The 17,635-nt window shown below is 34.6% G+C and overlaps 3 protein-coding genes across 3 annotated transcripts; 1 reads left to right on the top strand and 2 right to left on the bottom strand.

Moving 5' to 3' along the window:
- Window positions 1-500: 500 nt before the first annotated feature.
- Window positions 501-3,545, bottom strand: LOC141671224 (putative aldo-keto reductase 2). The gene is made up of 4 exons (XM_074477379.1): window positions 3,320-3,545; window positions 1,783-1,955; window positions 1,592-1,694; window positions 501-1,010 (listed from the first exon to the last, which is right to left on the bottom strand). Exons 2-4 carry the CDS (start codon window positions 1,953-1,955, stop codon window positions 681-683), a joined length of 606 nt encoding a protein of 201 aa, XP_074333480.1. The 5' UTR covers window positions 3,320-3,545; the 3' UTR covers window positions 501-680.
- Window positions 3,546-5,517: 1,972 nt separating this feature from the next.
- Window positions 5,518-6,818, top strand: LOC141674634 (uncharacterized). The gene is made up of 2 exons (XM_074481345.1): window positions 5,518-6,126; window positions 6,255-6,818. The coding sequence occupies exons 1-2, from the start codon at window positions 5,518-5,520 to the stop codon at window positions 6,816-6,818; spliced, it is 1,173 nt and encodes a 390-aa protein (XP_074337446.1).
- A 6,394-nt stretch (window positions 6,819-13,212) lies between these two features.
- Window positions 13,213-16,259, bottom strand: LOC141671223 (putative aldo-keto reductase 2). Its single transcript, XM_074477378.1, has 4 exons — window positions 16,033-16,259; window positions 14,495-14,667; window positions 14,304-14,406; window positions 13,213-13,722 (listed from the first exon to the last, which is right to left on the bottom strand). The coding sequence occupies exons 2-4, from the start codon at window positions 14,665-14,667 to the stop codon at window positions 13,393-13,395; spliced, it is 606 nt and encodes a 201-aa protein (XP_074333479.1). The 5' UTR covers window positions 16,033-16,259; the 3' UTR covers window positions 13,213-13,392.
- Between the last annotated feature and the right edge of the window lie 1,376 nt (window positions 16,260-17,635).

Genomic DNA, 17,635 nt, shown 5'->3' with positions numbered 1-17,635 from the left:
ACACACAAATAATAACTTAAACTGAACAATATGAAAAAAACCCAAAATTCAAAAATCTCTGAATAACACCAAATTGTAATATGTTGTTAGATCAGAGATTTTGAATCCAAAAACTGAATTTTATTATAAAATCCAAACTCTTACCTTAGTAGATCTGAAAACTAAAGTGAAGAACTGTAATAGATTTTTCGAGTTTTGTAAAACAAATCTCGATTTTATTAAAGAAAAAGTGAATAAAAGGAGAAGATGAAGATGAATATGGAGATAGATATAGGTATAAAGGGTGAAAAAGAAGGTAGGGTTGGGTGAAGTTAGGACGGCCGATTTTGTAGAGTAGCAATAATTAATTTCAAAGAAAAAAGACCAGGGTTATTTCGCCCTTTAACCAACTTCGCTACATGTCAGAAGGCAAAAAAACACATTTCTTAACTAACACTACCTAAATAAATTTCATATATGAATTCTTTGTATTTTTTATCACTATCTTTAAAAAACACATATTTTTAATATGTTGTCAATTAAATTTTATTTGGATATTAAATTCTAAATAATATTAACCATTCACGCATAATTGAAGTTCTCCCTAAAACCAGAAGAAAACAAAGCCATTCTGCAAAATACATCTCCAGTATTTGTTGAGAATTTCTGTGATGTCAGAGGGACTGCAAGTCGACTATTCATTAAGCATTCCACGATGACAAGGGTGGTGTGTCTGAATGCAAGTAAGTGGATGTCATTGACGAGTATCTGTCACCCCGGACAGAACCAGCAATGGATTCAAGTTCAGACATTTCCTCTGCTGTTAACTTCACAGATAAAGCTCCAATGTTTTGGTTGAGATTTTCAATCTTTGTAGTTCCAGGAATGGGACAAACATCTGTTCCCTGGTGATGAACCCAGGCCAGTGCTAGCTGTGATGGAGTACACCCTTTGTTTAATGCAATCTCATTCACCAGATCAAACAGCTTTATATTATGCTCCAGATTTTCTGCTTGGAACCTTGGATGATGCTACACAAAAGGGGGGGACGGCGAAAAGGATCATTAGTCAATTTAACCACATGAAAACGAGCTAAGACCCTATTTTTTAAAACATTTCTCTCGGAGTATTGATTTTTAATGAAGCCAACAACCGTTTTCTTAGAAGCACTTCAAAACCAGAATACTAAAACAACATACAGTTTAAGGCATTTTGCAAATTTCCAGCATAGACAATCAATGTCCGTAAGAGATGTTTAACATCAGTTACTTCATTTTGTGTAAGTATCAGTTCAAGACTCGGAGTACTTGCAATTCAGCAACCAAAGTTGTTAAAAAAATAAATACTGGTTATGTTTCTTAATGCAATAGTTTCGAAAATTTAGATGCAGTTTACAAATTTAACCTTTTTTTAACTAAATTGTGTTTAGATAGATCTCCCTATGCTTCATAGAGCTAGAGCTAGGGTGAAGCCCTAAATTTAACTTCTCTTACTAGCTTTGCATGAAAAACTAATTTATTTAAGAAAGACGTCAATGCACTGAAATTAGATGATCAGTTACATGTTACATTATACTAATGAAACTCAAGCTGCATTTAATGTAGAAACTTACCTTCCTGAAGTCATCTTTTGACAAGTTCGCGACCATATTTAAACCCCCTGACAAAAATCCTCGTCCTAGAGGACTATATGCAACAATCCCGATGCCTAATTCTCTGAGTAATAACAAACTAGTTAACTTGGTCTTTAAATATATTTTCATATTTGATAATCTGTTGGAAGATTCTTTAACAGAAACCAAACCTGCAAGTGGGAATTATGTCTTCCTCCACGTCCCTTGACCACAAAGACCACTCCAACTGCACTGCGGTGATCGGATGAACAGCATGAGCTCTTCTGATGGTAGATGCAGAGGCCTCAGACAATCCTACATACTTAATCTTACCCTCTTCAACTAGTTTCTTCATTTCCCCCATCTGTCAAACAGATGAACAACTCAAGCATGATCAGAGAAATAAAGAATTAAAATAATAAAAACAGATCACGCTAGTAGAAATGAAAAAAAAAACTTAGGTAAGAATCTAATACGTAAAATATTGTAGACAGAAGCTGACATATAATTTCAGTTTACTCTATAGCGTATTAGCATCATGGCATCCCTTTTAAACTCCCAATTCTCTTGGCCTCTGAAAACCAAGTATTAGAACTTTCAAGTGCAAAACTTATTGTGATTTTCTAATAATGTCTCTTATCAAGGCTTTTTTGTTTTGAAGAAACATTTTTACTAGTAATATGATACATTTCAGAAATAAAAGGATATATAATATTTGTGATTTTAGTAGTTACTATCTGCAAATTATGCGAATGGTACCATAATCACACAAACTTTTATCAATTTTCAATTGTATAGTTATTGGCTTATTGCCAGCAACATACTAGTTGTGAATAGTAATATAAAATAGTACTTTTAGCAAGGTTAATAACTTTTCAAGTTGATTAAGGACCCAAGTGGACGGCTAGGTGCCCAAAAATTAAGTATGCTGGATACCTTATTTCAATGGGGACCCTCGGGTAGATTGGGTGTAGATATTAGTGAGAGCGAAGCAGCAAAGTGCTAGGTCAAAGTATATTTGATTCCGATATCACACGATTACCTATATTTAATAATTCTACAACAGAACTTCATCTTTACCTAGTTATGAAAGGTTGATAATATCGAAGATAAGTTCCAGGTGTATCAAATTAGATACAACAATTGATGGTCAATGACATAACGCAATATGTCATTCATGAGCTTATAAAAACAGCACAGGAATTTCTTCTTTATAAGCAGTTAATATATATTACTAAATTGGAATCATTGCTATACTAAAAACTACCAACGGGGTCTTGTTACGTACTTCCTCTTCTCATGTTTCATGAGGTTGAGGGTTCAGATCCACTCTCAGCATATAACATTTGCGGGAGTAGTTGGTGGCAGGAGAGTGGGTGAGTATATGTTGCCGGTCAGTGGTGGGTGTTTGGATTGGTGAGCCTGTTAGGAGGTGGCTTATTGCTGAGCTCTACTCGGGCGGTAGGATGTAAGTTTGATGAGCTGCCCATGTTTGCTGGTTGAAGCCGGTTGTGACCCATAAGTGCATATGAACATTAATATATTGTGTAATTGACCTTATTCCAAAAAAATATTTGAGATTTTGTGATTTTTCAGTTTGAGGGGCACTGGTCTTAGCATAAATACGGGAACTAAAAAATTGCAACCAAAAGTAAAAAAGCCTAACAACTTGACAACTAATTTGTGAAAAAACAAATACAAAAATGCACAGACTAACTACTAACATACCGTGATTTCAATTGGCACACGAGTGTCAACGCGGTGCTGATAATACAAATCAATACAATCAAGCTGAAGCCTCTTTAAGCTGGCCTCACAGGCTGCCCGTACGTATTCTGGGTCGCCCCGAATTTCTCTGAACTGGCTATCTATCCTGACCCCAAACTTGGTAGCCAGTTCAACTTTGTCTCTGACACCATCCTTTAGAGCCTACAATTACATAAACTCTCATTCGATCACTGCCCCACCGGAATATATAATAAAGTATCCAGCACAAAACTGAACCATTATTGTTTACACAAGTAGTGTAAAAACAATCCTAACAATTAACATATACATTAGATAATTCAAGCTCCAGAACACATTTGCACGTAATGAACAATTTTAAAAGTAGGATTTCATTGTAGACAAACTCATTCGACCATAGTGTAGGCAATCCCGTTATATTTAATATTCCGCGAGAAACACTTATTCTTTCCGTACCTAAATGAGTGCCAGCTTTGAGTGTTCACTTCAAGATGTAATACAATTAACACTTATGCTAACTTCTATGAGCGGACAATCAGACAGCCATCAATATTTGGGCATAATAATTTAAAATTTGTAAGTAATGTAGTGGTATTAATGTGCAAAAGTGAATTTGATAATCTTTTTAGTATGATAAACACAGAGCATGTTATATTTATTTTTATCATTTTCTTAAATTGTTGTTATAATTTAATATGTTAAATTAATGTATAATTTAAGTTTGTCTACTTTTATAAAGTTATATACTTAGAGATTTCTACATTACTTTTATAAATTAATAAAATATCTTTTATATTTTATGAACCAGCTTGTATATTATTCAGATTATTTGTTAGTTAAATTTTTATATACTATAGCATGAATAAAATATTATAATTTTATTAGCTTACTTTTTGGGTTTTAGAGTTTGGCGTTTATAAGTTATATTTGTGTTGATATTATAGATTGGTTTGGAAGTTGATTTGGAGCTAGGTAGTGATTTAATATTTTAGACTCATTTCGAGGTACGAGTATCCTCCATTTCTCTCCATTTAAAATATATTTTCTTCCTCTGTACTTATTGTCCTATCATATTTATCTTATCATATTTTATTTTGTTAAGTTGTACATCTTGTATATGTACACTTATTAATTTTTGCTCAGCCATATTTGATCCCTGTTGATGCTTAACCACTTTTGATCTATGTTGCCTATCAGTATACTTGATTTGTCACATGCAACTTTTATTTTCAATATTATTGGCAACACTTTGTGATCATTTGTCATGGGCTCTTAAACTTATCTGTATGCGGGTAAATCACAGACGAGACACATGGAGTTTTTGCAGTCTTTGATGCTCACGGCACTAACTCGTATCAGTGTTGTGAGTATACGAGCATGTCTCTAGGGTATGAGACATGATTAAGATCATGATCATTTTGTTTGTTTGGGAAATGTTTTATACATTTCATTTTGTCCTTCTTGTGGATAACCGGAGAAGGAACTCTTTGCACTGTGCTTTACTTGGTGTTTACTAGCAAGCAGAGGTTTTATAAGATGCCCTTATTAGTACCCACCTTACTTGTTCTCATCCATTTCTTTGATTTTATTTGGATTAGTTTGTTCCTTGATTCTAAATAATTATTGTCATATTACTCATCTTCTTGGCTAATTGTTAAAATCAAATATATTCTGTTGCTTTATCTTTTAATGATATATTCGTACTGGGCATTTGGCTCACTCGTATTTATTTCTTTCCACGGGTAGTCGGGGGTAAAGCGGGGGTGTGATGAGTGCTGCCCAGATTTTAGCTTGTTTATCTAGTTGAAAATAAAGTCAAGGACATGTTTTATTCCATATTATTTTGGATCTTGTTAGAGAACTTTATTTTGGATCTTTTTGAACTTTTGTTAGCTTAATAAATTATGTTTAGCTTGTTTTTACTTCCATTAATAAATAAAGCTTAGCTTTTGTAGCCTCTACTTGTTTAAGTGGGGTATTACAACGTTGGTATCAGAGCTTAGGTTATAGTTTCTGTAGACTGTCCTTTAGGATTTGACCTGTGAGTTTTGGGTTGACTTCATACGGGTAGATTTATGATTTTGTGATATATGTGTTTGTGCACTCATAAAATTTTGTGCAGGATGGCAAGAGGTAGTAGTAGTCGAAATATTGGGGGGAATGATAATCAGTAGATTGTTATGGATAGGAGTACTTTTATGGAGATGTTGCGGGAAGTTCAACGTGGGAAGAATCCCACTGCTAACGGGCAAGATCGAGATGGTCAAACTATGTTTGATCGGTTTATGAAGCAAAGACCCAATTGTTTTAAGGAGGCCAAGACTCCCATGGATGCTGAAGCTTGGATATATCACATGGAGAAAAATTTCATTGTCTTGGAGTATTCAGAGGTGAAAAAGGCTCAATTTTCTACATATCATCTTGAGGGGGATGCTAATACTTGGTGGAAGTCTATGGTAGCCTCGCATGCACCTGGCTATGAAAATACTCTTAGTTGGCATATATTCAAAACTCAGTTTGGCCAGAGGTACTTTCCAGCCAGCATACGTGAGGAATATGTAAGGGAGTATCAGAGTATTATTCTGAGAGATGATGAGTCGGTGGCAGACTTTCAAGTCAGATTTCAGAGGTTAGCTGGTTATGCGAGATATGTGGTTGGGTCAGAAGCGGATAAAATCATGAAGTTTATGTGGGCATTAAAGAATTCCATCGGCAACCATATCATCTCTAACCGCTACACATCCATGGATACCTTGGTTGATAGTGTCAGAGATCAAGAGCTTCATCAGGTTGACTTTCTCAAGAAAAGAAAAAGGGAAGAGGAATTTTCCGATCGTCGACATGGATTTCAGAAAAATGGTGGGTCTTCAGGTGGATTCAAACCAAATGATCAGAGGTATAATACTCGGAATTTCAGCAAAAGAATGAAAATCAAGGAAATGAGCAAAAGAGGTCTTTCAACCAAACTGGAAATAAGGAAGTATCTAAGTGTGAGCATTGTGGAAAGATGCATGGAGGAAGCACTTGCTATTGGGCTACTAGAGCATGCTTCAATTATGGAAAGAAGGGTCACACTATTCAAGACTGTCAGATGCCACCAAAGAATCCTTGGGATCGTAGAGATCAGGGAGAGAAAAACAACCAGAAGACTTCCGGTCGTGTGTTTTCCATCACTGCAAAAGATGCTGCAAGTACTCCAAGTACCATTTCAGGATCACTTTTTGTCGGTAATGGAAATGCTATAGTCTTATTTGATACTGGAGCTACACATTCATTTATCTCTACATCTTATGTTAAACACTTAGACATTGCATCCACTGCACTTATATCGGATTTTTTTGTTGGCACTCCTATAGGTGTAACTATACTTGTGAATTCTCAATATCTTGATTGTGTAGTTAGAGTAGACGATAGAGAACTATTTGTTGATCTCTTACCTATTCAGATGAGGGACTTTGATATCATACTGGGGATGGATTGATTGGAGCGACACAAAGCTACAATTGATTGTCCAGGAAAAAGAATAATTTTTGGGGACTCCAATTCGCCTGAGTTCGTGTTTCAGGGTTCTAAGCCTAGTGGTTGTGGAAAATTCATTTCGGCTATCAAGGCTAAGAAGATGATTGCTCATGGATGTGAAGGATTTTTAGCGTATGTGATTGACATGTCCAAGGTGCAGCCAGAATTAGAAGATGTTCTTGTTGTTCGTGAGTTTTCAGATGTATTTCCCGAAGATTTGGAGGGTCTTCCGCCGGAAAGAGAGATAGAATTTTCTATCGATTTGTTACCAGATGCACAACCTATTTCCAAGGCACCTTATAGAATGGCTCCGTTAGAGGTACAAGAGCTGAAAGAACAGCTGGAGGAGTTACTTGATAAGGGTTTTATTAGACCCAGTTTTTCGCCTTGGGGAGCACCAGTTCTATTTGTGAATAAGAAGGATGGTTCGATGAGACTCTATATTGATTATCGAGAGTTGAACCGAATCACGGTGAAGAATAGATATCCATTACCGAGGATCGATGACTTATTTGATCAGCTTCAAGGAGCAAAATACTTTTCAAAAATTGATCTACGGTCAGGTTACCATCAACTAAGAGTGAAGGCAAGTGATATTCCGAAGATAGCATTCAGGACTCGTTACAGACACGACGAGTTTCTTGTTATGTCTTTTGGATTGAAAAATGCACCTGCAGTTTTCATGGACCTAATGAACAGGGTATTCAAGGATTTTCTGGACAAGTTTCTGATTATGTTTATTGATGATATATTGGTGTATTCAAAGTCAGTGGAGGTTCATGAGGAGCATCTTCGAGTTGTGTTGGAAATACTAGGGAATAACAAATTGTATGCAAAATACAAGAAGTGTGAATTTTGTCTTGATCAAGTTGCATTTTTGGGATATATTGTATCAGCAGATAGAATCAAGGTGGATCCAGCCAAGGTTGAGGCTATTACCAATTGGCCAAGACCTAGCACTGCGACAGAAGTGAGGAGTTTCTTGGGACTCGCGGGCTACTATCACCGATTTGTAGAAGGCTTTTCGACAATTGCGATGCCATTGACACAGTTGACTCGAAAAAGCAACAAGTTCATATGGACCGATGAGTGTGAGACTAGTTTTCAAGAATTGAAGAAGAGACTTGTGACATCACCAGTATTGACAATACTATCAGGATTGGGAAGCTATGTGATTTATAGCGATGCTTCAAAGAAGGGACTTGGCTATGTCTTGATGCAACATGGAAATGTGATTGCCTATGCTTCAAGATACTTAAAGCCTCACGAGGTGAATTATCCGACACATGACTTAGAGCTTGCAGCCGTCATTTTTGCATTGAAGATATGGAGACACCATTTGTATGGTGATAAGTGTGAGATATTTACTGACCACAAGAGTTTGAAGTACATATTCACGTAGAAAGAGCTTAATATGAGGCAAAGACAATGGATTGAATTATTGAAAGACTATGATGTGAACATTCAGTATCATCCCGGAAAGGCTAATAAGGTTGCAAATGCTTTAAGCAGAAAGGATTTTGAGAATTTAGCCGCGTTGGTGACACAACAACCTCCTCTTTAACGTGAGATTGAGAAATTTGGTTTGGAGTTTTATCATCGGGATACGGTTGGTATGGTAGCAAGTTTGCATGTCGAGCCTAGTCTTATCATTAGGATTAAGGCAGCTCAAGATGGAGATGGAGAATTATGGTCTTTTGTCCAGAATATTGATCCTGAAAAGCAACCAGGATTTCATTTTGATGATCATGGCATTCTATGGATGTATAATCGTCTATGTGTGCCTGCTAACAAGGAACTCATTGAGGAATTGATGGAAGAGGCTCATAGATCACCGTTTTCTATTCATCCAGGTGAGACAAATATGTATCGAGATTTAAAGGAACACTTTTGGTGGAGTGGCATGAAACGAGATATTGCCGATTTTGTTTTGAAGTGTTTGACTTGTCAACAGGTGAAGATTGAGCACCAGAGGCCAAGTGGTTTATTACAACCATTGGAGTTACCTACTTGGAAGAGGGAGAATATTTGCATAGATTTTATCATAGGACTTCCTAAGACTTTTAAGAAACATGATGCGATATGGGTGATTGTAGATAGACTCACTAAATATGCTCACTTTTTGGCAATCCGTGAGAACATGAACTTGGAGAGCTTAACGCTATTATACAGGAATGAGATTGTTAGACTACACGGGATTCCAGTTTCGATCGTTTCGAACCGAGATCCCAAATTCACTTCAAGATTTTGGAATGAATTTGAAAAGGCATGGGGCACCAAGTTGAACTATAGCACAGCTTTTCATCCACAGTCGGATGGGCAGTCAGAGAGGACAATTCAGACCTTGGAGGACATGTTGCGAGCATGTGCATTAGAATGGTATGGAAATTGGGATGACTATTTGTCTTTGGTTGAATTTGCTTATAATAACAGTTGGCAGAGCAGCATTGGTATGGCTCCTTTTGAGGCACTCTATGGGCGCAAGTGCAGAACACCTATTTGTTGGAATGAAGTAGGAGAAAAGCTTTCAGGGGGTCCCGGTCTAGTCCAAGTCACTACAGATAAGGTAGCAGTTGCTCGAGAAAGACTTGAACAAGCTCGATCTAGACAGAAGAGTTATGCTGATAAGGGTAGACGAGAATATGAATTTAAAGCAGGAGATAAGGTCTTCCTTTAGGTATCTCCTCAGAGGGGCATTCAGCGATTCGGTCAGAAGGGTAAGCTAAGTCTGAGGTATATAGGACCTTTTGAGATTCTTGAGAAGGTTGGAGTGGTGGCATATAGAGTCGCTTTACCGCCACAATTGTCACGGGTGCACAATGTGTTTCATGCATCGATTCTGAGGAAGTATGTATATCATCCTAATCATGTTGTTCAGTATCCCTTAGATGCATTTCGTGAAGATTTATCTTGTGAAGAAGAAGCTGAAGCTATATTGGCGAGGGAGGAAAGAGTGTTGCGCAAGAACACGATCCCTTTTGTTAAAGTTTTATGGAAAAATCATGATGTTCGAGAAGCTACTTGGGAAACTGAGGATTTAGTTCGCGCAAGATATCCGTACCTCTTCGAATCAGGTACTTCACTAGAATTTCGAGGACGAAATTATTTTAAGGGGGGAAGAATATAATACCCCATATTTTATTTGTTACATTGTTGGTGCGATAATTTAGTAAATATTTGATTAATTATTTTTAGAATTTAAAATTATGGAGAATTTTTTATTTAGATAATTGGTTGTTAAAAATTTAAATTTGTAAGCTATCTTTTAGTTGTTTAAAATTTGAAGTCAAACTACTAAGTACGTGATAAGATATTTTTAAACAGCTAATGGGGAGATGATGTGGAAAAATGTGGAGAAAATTATGGACAACGGTTTCATAATTTGTTAGAGTTGCTTATTATATAAACAGAGTCACCATGTTAGTGCTATGACTCAAAATTTATCTCATTGGACATGAAAGCCAACGGAAATGAAAACTATTAATAGTAGAATTATATAACTTACTAGCAAGAGAAGAGGTGCTGCATAGAAAAGAAAGTTTTGGCGTACAACTCCACAAGGTCAGAAAAGAATTAACTGGTTAGAGTGTCACGCTTAAGGTTGTCAAAGGAGGAGAAAGAGATTCACAAGGAAGCTAGGTTAAGCCTTACCAAAAGTTTCAAAGAAGTGTACACCTTGTGGAGGTTTAGTTAAAAATTTAATCACCACATAATTTAATGACTATTATTTATGTTGTATACTAATATTAGTCATTTTTATTTTCAGGTTTATAACTATTTGTATATATTTTTTTTATATACTTATATCTGGCTCTAAATTCAGATAAGTTTTATCAAATAATTATATTATTTGTTTATGTGTTTATATATGGTGTTAAGTTATTATTTAATGCATGTTTAATTGATTTAATTGATTAATTGTTATTTGTACCGGCTACAAGATGTTTAATTAGTAGTAATCTAATTAGTCATGTTCCCTGTCGTTTTTATTTTTAATTTTTATGTCATTAAGTTGGTTTAAGAAATTATATGATTCTCAGGTTTTTACATTTTTTTAATTGGGTGATATGGTATATTTTTATATTGTTAGTGTCTGGCTAGTTTTGTTAATTATAATTTACTAGTTATGTGTGTGAGTTGTTTACAATAATTATCATGTTATATTGTGCTAGTTTATTAATATGTAAAAATATTTGTAAAATAAAATTTATTTTTACAAGATTTAGTTTATTGAGATTATTAAAATTGACAAAATATGTATTTGTGGGACTAATGATATATAAAGTATTTTATTTTACAGGACATATGTAGTCAAAATATTATGTTAATTAAGTTAAGTAATTAATAATTGATTGTTTGTTTATCTAAAATTATAAATTGTTTACATTTGTCAATCATATTATGTTATTATGTTTTCCTCATAACATATTTGTTACCTTAGTCTCATTGTTTTTTAACCAATATGTTATTAATTATAGTATCTAATACTTGGGCATAATAATTTAAAATTTGTAAGTAATTTTGTAGTATTAATGTGCAGAAATGAATTTGATAATCTTATCAGTATGATAAACAGAGAACATGTTATATTTATTTTTATCATTTTCTTAAATTGTTGTTATAATTTAATATGTTAAATGAATGTATAATTTAAGTTTGTCTACTTTTATAAAGTTATATACTTAAAGATTTGTTAGTTAAATGTTTATACTATAGCATGAGATAGTGATCATCTGTACACTTGTTAATTTTTGCTCAGCCATCTTTGATCCCTGTTGTTGCTTAACCACTTTTGATCTATGTTGCCTATAAGTATACTTGATTTGTCACATGCAACTTTTATTTTCAATATTATTGGCAACACTTTGTAATAATTTGTTATGGGCTCTTAAACTTACCTGTGTGGGTAAATCACAGACGAGACACATGGAGTTTTTGCAGTCGCTGTCGGCACTAACTCGTATAGTGCTGTGAGTATACGAGCATGTCTCTGGGGTATGAGACATGATTAAGATCATGATCATTTTGTTTGTTTGGAAAATGTTTTATACATTTCATTTTGTCCTTCTTGGGGATAACCGGAGAAGGACTATTTGCACTGTGCTTTGCTTGGTGTTTACTAGCGAGCATAGATTTTATAAGATGCCCTTATTAATAACCACCTTACTTGTTCTCAGCCATTTCTTTGAATTTGTTTGGATTAGTTTGTTCCTTGATTATAAATAATTACTGTCATATTACTCATCTTCTTGGCTAATTGTTATAATCAAATATATTCTCTTGCTTTATCTTTTAATGATAAATTTGTACTGGGTATTTGGCTCACTCGTATTTATTTCTTTTCACAGGTAGTCGGGGGTAAATCGGGGGTGTGATGAGTGATCTGGTTGAAAATAAAGTCAAGGACATGTTTTATTCCATATTATTTTGGATCTTGTTAGACAACTTTATTTTGGATCTTTTGAACTTTTGTTAGCTTAATAAATTATGTTTAGCTTGTTTTTACTTCCATTAATAAATAAAACTTATCTTGTGTAACCTCTACTTGTTTAATTGGGGTGTTACACTCACATTAATTCGATTGATATTTCAATGTTCAGAGGACTTAGTTGCAACAACTGAGTTTATAGGCCTCATTTTATGAACAAATATTTTTTGTGAGAGGTGAGCACATGTGATTTTTACCACCGTTCCAAACACACCCCAACTATCTACCTGCCGAACATCAGCTATAAACCTGCCGAAAGTGTTGTTGATGAGAGATATCCAGATCTCCCAATACACCATCTAATTCATTTTCAACATAACCACCACATCGCGCAAAACGAGACACATCGCATAAAGCGAGACAATCAAACACACAAATAATAACTTAAACTGAACAATATGAAAAAAACCCAAAATTCAAAAATCTCTGAATAACACCAAATTGTAATATGTTGTTAGATCAGAGATTTTGAATCCAAAAACTGAATTTTATTATAATATCCAAACTCTTACCTTAGTAGATCTGAAAACTAAAGTGAAGAACTGTAATAGATTTTTCGAGTTTTGTAAAACAAATCTCGATTTTATTAAAGAAAAAGTGAATAAAAGGAGAAGATGAAGATGAATATGGAGATAGATATAGGTATAAAGGGTGAAAAAGAAGGTAGGGTTGGGTGAAGTTAGGACGGCGGATTTTGTAGAGTAGCAATAATTAATTTCAAAGAAAAAAGACCAGGGTTATTTCGCCCTTTAACCAACTTCGCTACATGTCAGAAGGCAAAAAAACACATTTCTTAACTAACACTACCTAAATAAATTTCATATATGAATTCTTTGTATTTTTTATCACTATCTTTAAAAAACACATATTTTTAATATGTTGTCAATTAAATTTTATTTGGATATTAAATTCTAAATAATATTAACCATTCACGCATAATTGAAGTTCTCCCTAAAACCAGAAGAAAACAAAGCCATTCTGCAAAATACATCTCCAGTATTTGTTGAGAATTTCTGTGATGTCAGAGGGACTGCAAGTCGACTATTCATTAAGCATTCCACGATGACAAGGGTGGTGTGTCTGAATGCAAGTAAGTGGATGTCATTGACGAGTATCTGTCACCCCGGACAGAACCAGCAATGGATTCAAGTTCAGACATTTCCTCTGCTGTTAACTTCACAGATAAAGCTCCAATGTTTTGGTTGAGATTTTCAATCTTTGTAGTTCCAGGAATGGGACAAACATCTGTTCCCTGGTGATGAACCCAGGCCAGTGCTAGCTGTGATGGAGTACACCCTTTGTTTAATGCAATCTCATTCACCAGATCAAACAGCTTTATATTATGCTCCAGATTTTCTGCTTGGAACCTTGGATGATGCTACACAAAAGGGGGGGACGGGGAAAAGGATCATTAGTCAATTTAACCACATGAAAACGAGCTAAGACCCTATTTTTTAAAACATTTCTCTCGGAGTATTGATTTTTAATGAAGCCAACAACCGTTTTCTTAGAAGCACTTCAAAACCAGAATACTAAAACAACATACAGTTTAAGGCATTTTGCAAATTTCCAGCATAGACAATCAATGTCCGTAAGAGATGTTTAACATCAGTTACTTCATTTTGTGTAAGTATCAGTTCAAGACTCGGAGTACTTGCAATTCAGCAACCAAAGTTGTTAAAAAAATAAATACTGGTTATGTTTCTTAATGCAATAGTTTCGAAAATTTAGATGCAGTTTACAAATTTAACCTTTTTTTAACTAAATTGTGTTTAGATAGATCTCCCTATGCTTCATAGAGCTAGAGCTAGGGTGAAGCCCTAAATTTAACTTCTCTTACTAGCTTTGCATGAAAAACTAATTTATTTAAGAAAGACGTCAATGCACTGAAATTAGATGATCAGTTACATGTTACATTATACTAATGAAACTCAAGCTGCATTTAATGTAGAAACTTACCTTCCTGAAGTCATCTTTTGACAAGTTCGCGACCATATTTAAACCCCCTGACAAAAATCCTCGTCCTAGAGGACTATATGCAACAATCCCGATGCCTAATTCTCTGAGTAATAACAAACTAGTTAACTTGGTCTTTAAATATATTTTCATATTTGATAATCTGTTGGAAGATTCTTTAACAGAAACCAAACCTGCAAGTGGGAATTATGTCTTCCTCCACGTCCCTTGACCACAAAGACCACTCCAACTGCACTGCGGTGATCGGATGAACAGCATGAGCTCTTCTGATGGTAGATGCAGAGGCCTCAGACAATCCTACATACTTAATCTTACCCTCTTCAACTAGTTTCTTCATTTCCCCCATCTGTCAAACAGATGAACAACTCAAGCATGATCAGAGAAATAAAGAATTAAAATAATAAAAACAGATCACGCTAGTAGAAATGAAAAAAAAAAACTTAGGTAAGAATCTAATACGTAAAATATTGTAGACAGAAGCTGACATATAATTTCAGTTTACTCTATAGCGTATTAGCATCATGGCATCCCTTTTAAACTCCCAATTCTCTTGGCCTCTGAAAACCAAGTATTAGAACTTTCAAGTGCAAAACTTATTGTGATTTTCTAATAATGTCTCTTATCAAGGCTTTTTTGTTTTGAAGAAACATTTTTACTAGTAATATGATACATTTCAGAAATAAAAGGATATATAATATTTGTGATTTTAGTAGTTACTATCTGCAAATTATGCGAATGGTACCATAATCACACAAACTTTTATCAATTTTCAATTGTATAGTTATTGGCTTATTGCCAGCAACATACTAGTTGTGAATAGTAATATAAAATAGTACTTTTAGCAAGGTTAATAACTTTTCAAGTTGATTAAGGACCCAAGTGGACGGCTAGGTGCCCAAAAATTAAGTATGCTGGATACCTTATTTCAATGGGGACCCTCGGGTAGATTGGGTGTAGATATTAGTGAGAGCGAAGCAGCAAAGTGCTAGGTCAAAGTATATTTGATTCCGATATCACACGATTACCTATATTTAATAATTCTACAACAGAACTTCATCTTTACCTAGTTATGAAAGGTTGATAATATCGAAGATAAGTTCCAGGTGTATCAAATTAGATACAACAATTGATGGTCAATGACATAACGCAATATGTCATTCATGAGCTTATAAAAACAGCACAGGAATTTCTTCTTTATAAGCAGTTAATATATATTACTAAATTGGAATCATTGCTATACTAAAAACTACCAACGGGGTCTTGTTACGTACTTCCTCTTCTCATGTTTCATGAGGTTGAGGGTTCAGATCCACTCTCAGCATATAACATTTGCGGGAGTAGTTGGTGGCAGGAGAGTGGGTGAGTATATGTTGCCGGTCAGTGGTGGGTGTTTGGATTGGTGAGCCTGTTAGGAGGTGGCTTATTGCTGAGCTCTACTCGGGCGGTAGGATGTAAGTTTGATGAGCTGCCCATGTTTGCTGGTTGAAGCCGGTTGTGACCCATAAGTGCATATGAACATTAATATATTGTGTAATTGACCTTATTCCAAAAAAATATTTGAGATTTTGTGATTTTTCAGTTTGAGGGGCACTGGTCTTAGCATAAATACGGGAACTAAAAAATTGCAACCAAAAGTAAAAAAGCCTAACAACTTGACAACTAATTTGTGAAAAAACAAATACAAAAATGCACAGACTAACTACTAACATACCGTGATTTCAATTGGCACACGAGTGTCAACGCGGTGCTGATAATACAAATCAATACAATCAAGCTGAAGCCTCTTTAAGCTGGCCTCACAGGCTGCCCGTACGTATTCTGGGTCGCCCCGAATTTCTCTGAACTGGCTATCTATCCTGACCCCAAACTTGGTAGCCAGTTCAACTTTGTCTCTGACACCATCCTTTAGAGCCTACAATTACATAAACTCTCATTCGATCACTGCCCCACCGGAATATATAATAAAGTATCCAGCACAAAACTGAACCATTATTGTTTACACAAGTAGTGTAAAAACAATCCTAACAATTAACATATACATTAGATAATTCAAGCTCCAGAACACATTTGCACGTAATGAACAATTTTAAAAGTAGGATTTCATTGTAGACAAACTCATTCGACCATAGTGTAGGCAATCCCGTTATATTTAATATTCCGCGAGAAACACTTATTCTTTCCGTACCTAAATGAGTGCCAGCTTTGAGTGTTCACTTCAAGATGTAATACAATTAACACTTATGCTAACTTCTATGAGCGGACAATCAGACAGCCATCAATATTTGGGCATAATAATTTAAAATTTGTAAGTAATGTAGTGGTATTAATGTGCAAAAGTGAATTTGATAATCTTTTTAGTATGATAAACACAGAGCATGTTATATTTATTTTTATCATTTTCTTAAATTGTTGTTATAATTTAATATGTTAAATTAATGTATAATTTAAGTTTGTCTACTTTTATAAAGTTATATACTTAGAGATTTCTACATTACTTTTATAAATTAATAAAATATCTTTTATATTTTATGAACCAGCTTGTATATTATTCAGATTATTTGTTAGTTAAATTTTTATATACTATAGCACGAATAAAATATTATAATTTTATTAGCTTACTTTTTGGGTTTTAGAGTTTGGCGTTTATAAGTTATATTTGTGTTGATATTATAGATTGGTTTGGAAGTTGATTTGGAGCTAGGTAGTGATTTAATATTTTAGACTCATTTCAGGTACGAGTATCCTCCATTTCTCTCCATTTAAAATATATTTTCTTCCTCTGTACTTATTGTCCTATCATATTTATCTTATCATATTTTATTTTGTTAAGTTGTACATCTTGTATATGTACACTTATTAATTTTTGCTCAGCCATATTTGATCCCTGTTGATGCTTAACCACTTTTGATCTATGTTGCCTATCAGTATACTTGATTTGTCACATGCAACTTTTATTTTCAATATTATTGGCAACACTTTGTGATCATTTGTCATGGACTCTTAAACTTATCTGTATGCGGGTAAATCACAGACGAGACACATGGAGTTTTTGCAGTCTTTGATGCTCACGGCACTAACTCGTATCAGTGTTGTGAGTATACGAGCATGTCTCTAGGGTATGAGACATGATTAAGATCATGATCATTTTGTTTGTTTGGGAAATGTTTATACATTTCATTTTGTCCTTCTTGTGGATAACCGGAGAAGGAACTCTTTGCACTGTGCTTTACTTGGTGTTTACTAGCAAGCAGAGGTTTTATAAGATGCCCTTATTAGTACCCACCTTACTTGTTCTCATCCATTTCTTTGATTTT

This window comes from Apium graveolens, chromosome 7 (genome assembly GCF_009905375.1).
Source record: "Apium graveolens cultivar Ventura chromosome 7, ASM990537v1, whole genome shotgun sequence".
Taxonomy (NCBI): Eukaryota; Viridiplantae; Streptophyta; class Magnoliopsida; order Apiales; family Apiaceae; genus Apium; species Apium graveolens.
Note: the sequence above shows the minus strand (reverse complement) of the source record. Positions and strands in the feature narration are given on the sequence as shown.

Bases quoted from the DNA above. Each gene is read 5' to 3' on its own strand.
- LOC141671224 (XM_074477379.1), bottom strand. From the start codon at position 1,955: ATGGGGGAAATGAAGAAACTAGTTGAAGAGGGTAAGATTAAGTATGTA. The intron at 1,695-1,782 runs GTTTGGTTTCTG...GTTATTACTCAG, and splicing joins GACATAATTCCCACTTGCAG to AGAATTAGGCATCGGGATTG. The intron at 1,011-1,591 runs GTAAGTTTCTAC...CCTTTTGTGTAG, and splicing joins CAAAAGATGACTTCAGGAAG to CATCATCCAAGGTTCCAAGC.
- LOC141671223 (XM_074477378.1), bottom strand. From the start codon at position 14,667: ATGGGGGAAATGAAGAAACTAGTTGAAGAGGGTAAGATTAAGTATGTA. The intron at 14,407-14,494 runs GTTTGGTTTCTG...GTTATTACTCAG, and splicing joins GACATAATTCCCACTTGCAG to AGAATTAGGCATCGGGATTG. The intron at 13,723-14,303 runs GTAAGTTTCTAC...CCTTTTGTGTAG, and splicing joins CAAAAGATGACTTCAGGAAG to CATCATCCAAGGTTCCAAGC.
- LOC141674634 (XM_074481345.1), top strand. From the start codon at position 5,518: ATGGATAGGAGTACTTTTATGGAGATGTTGCGGGAAGTTCAACGTGGG. The intron at 6,127-6,254 runs GTTGACTTTCTC...TCGGAATTTCAG, and splicing joins GAGATCAAGAGCTTCATCAG to CAAAAGAATGAAAATCAAGG.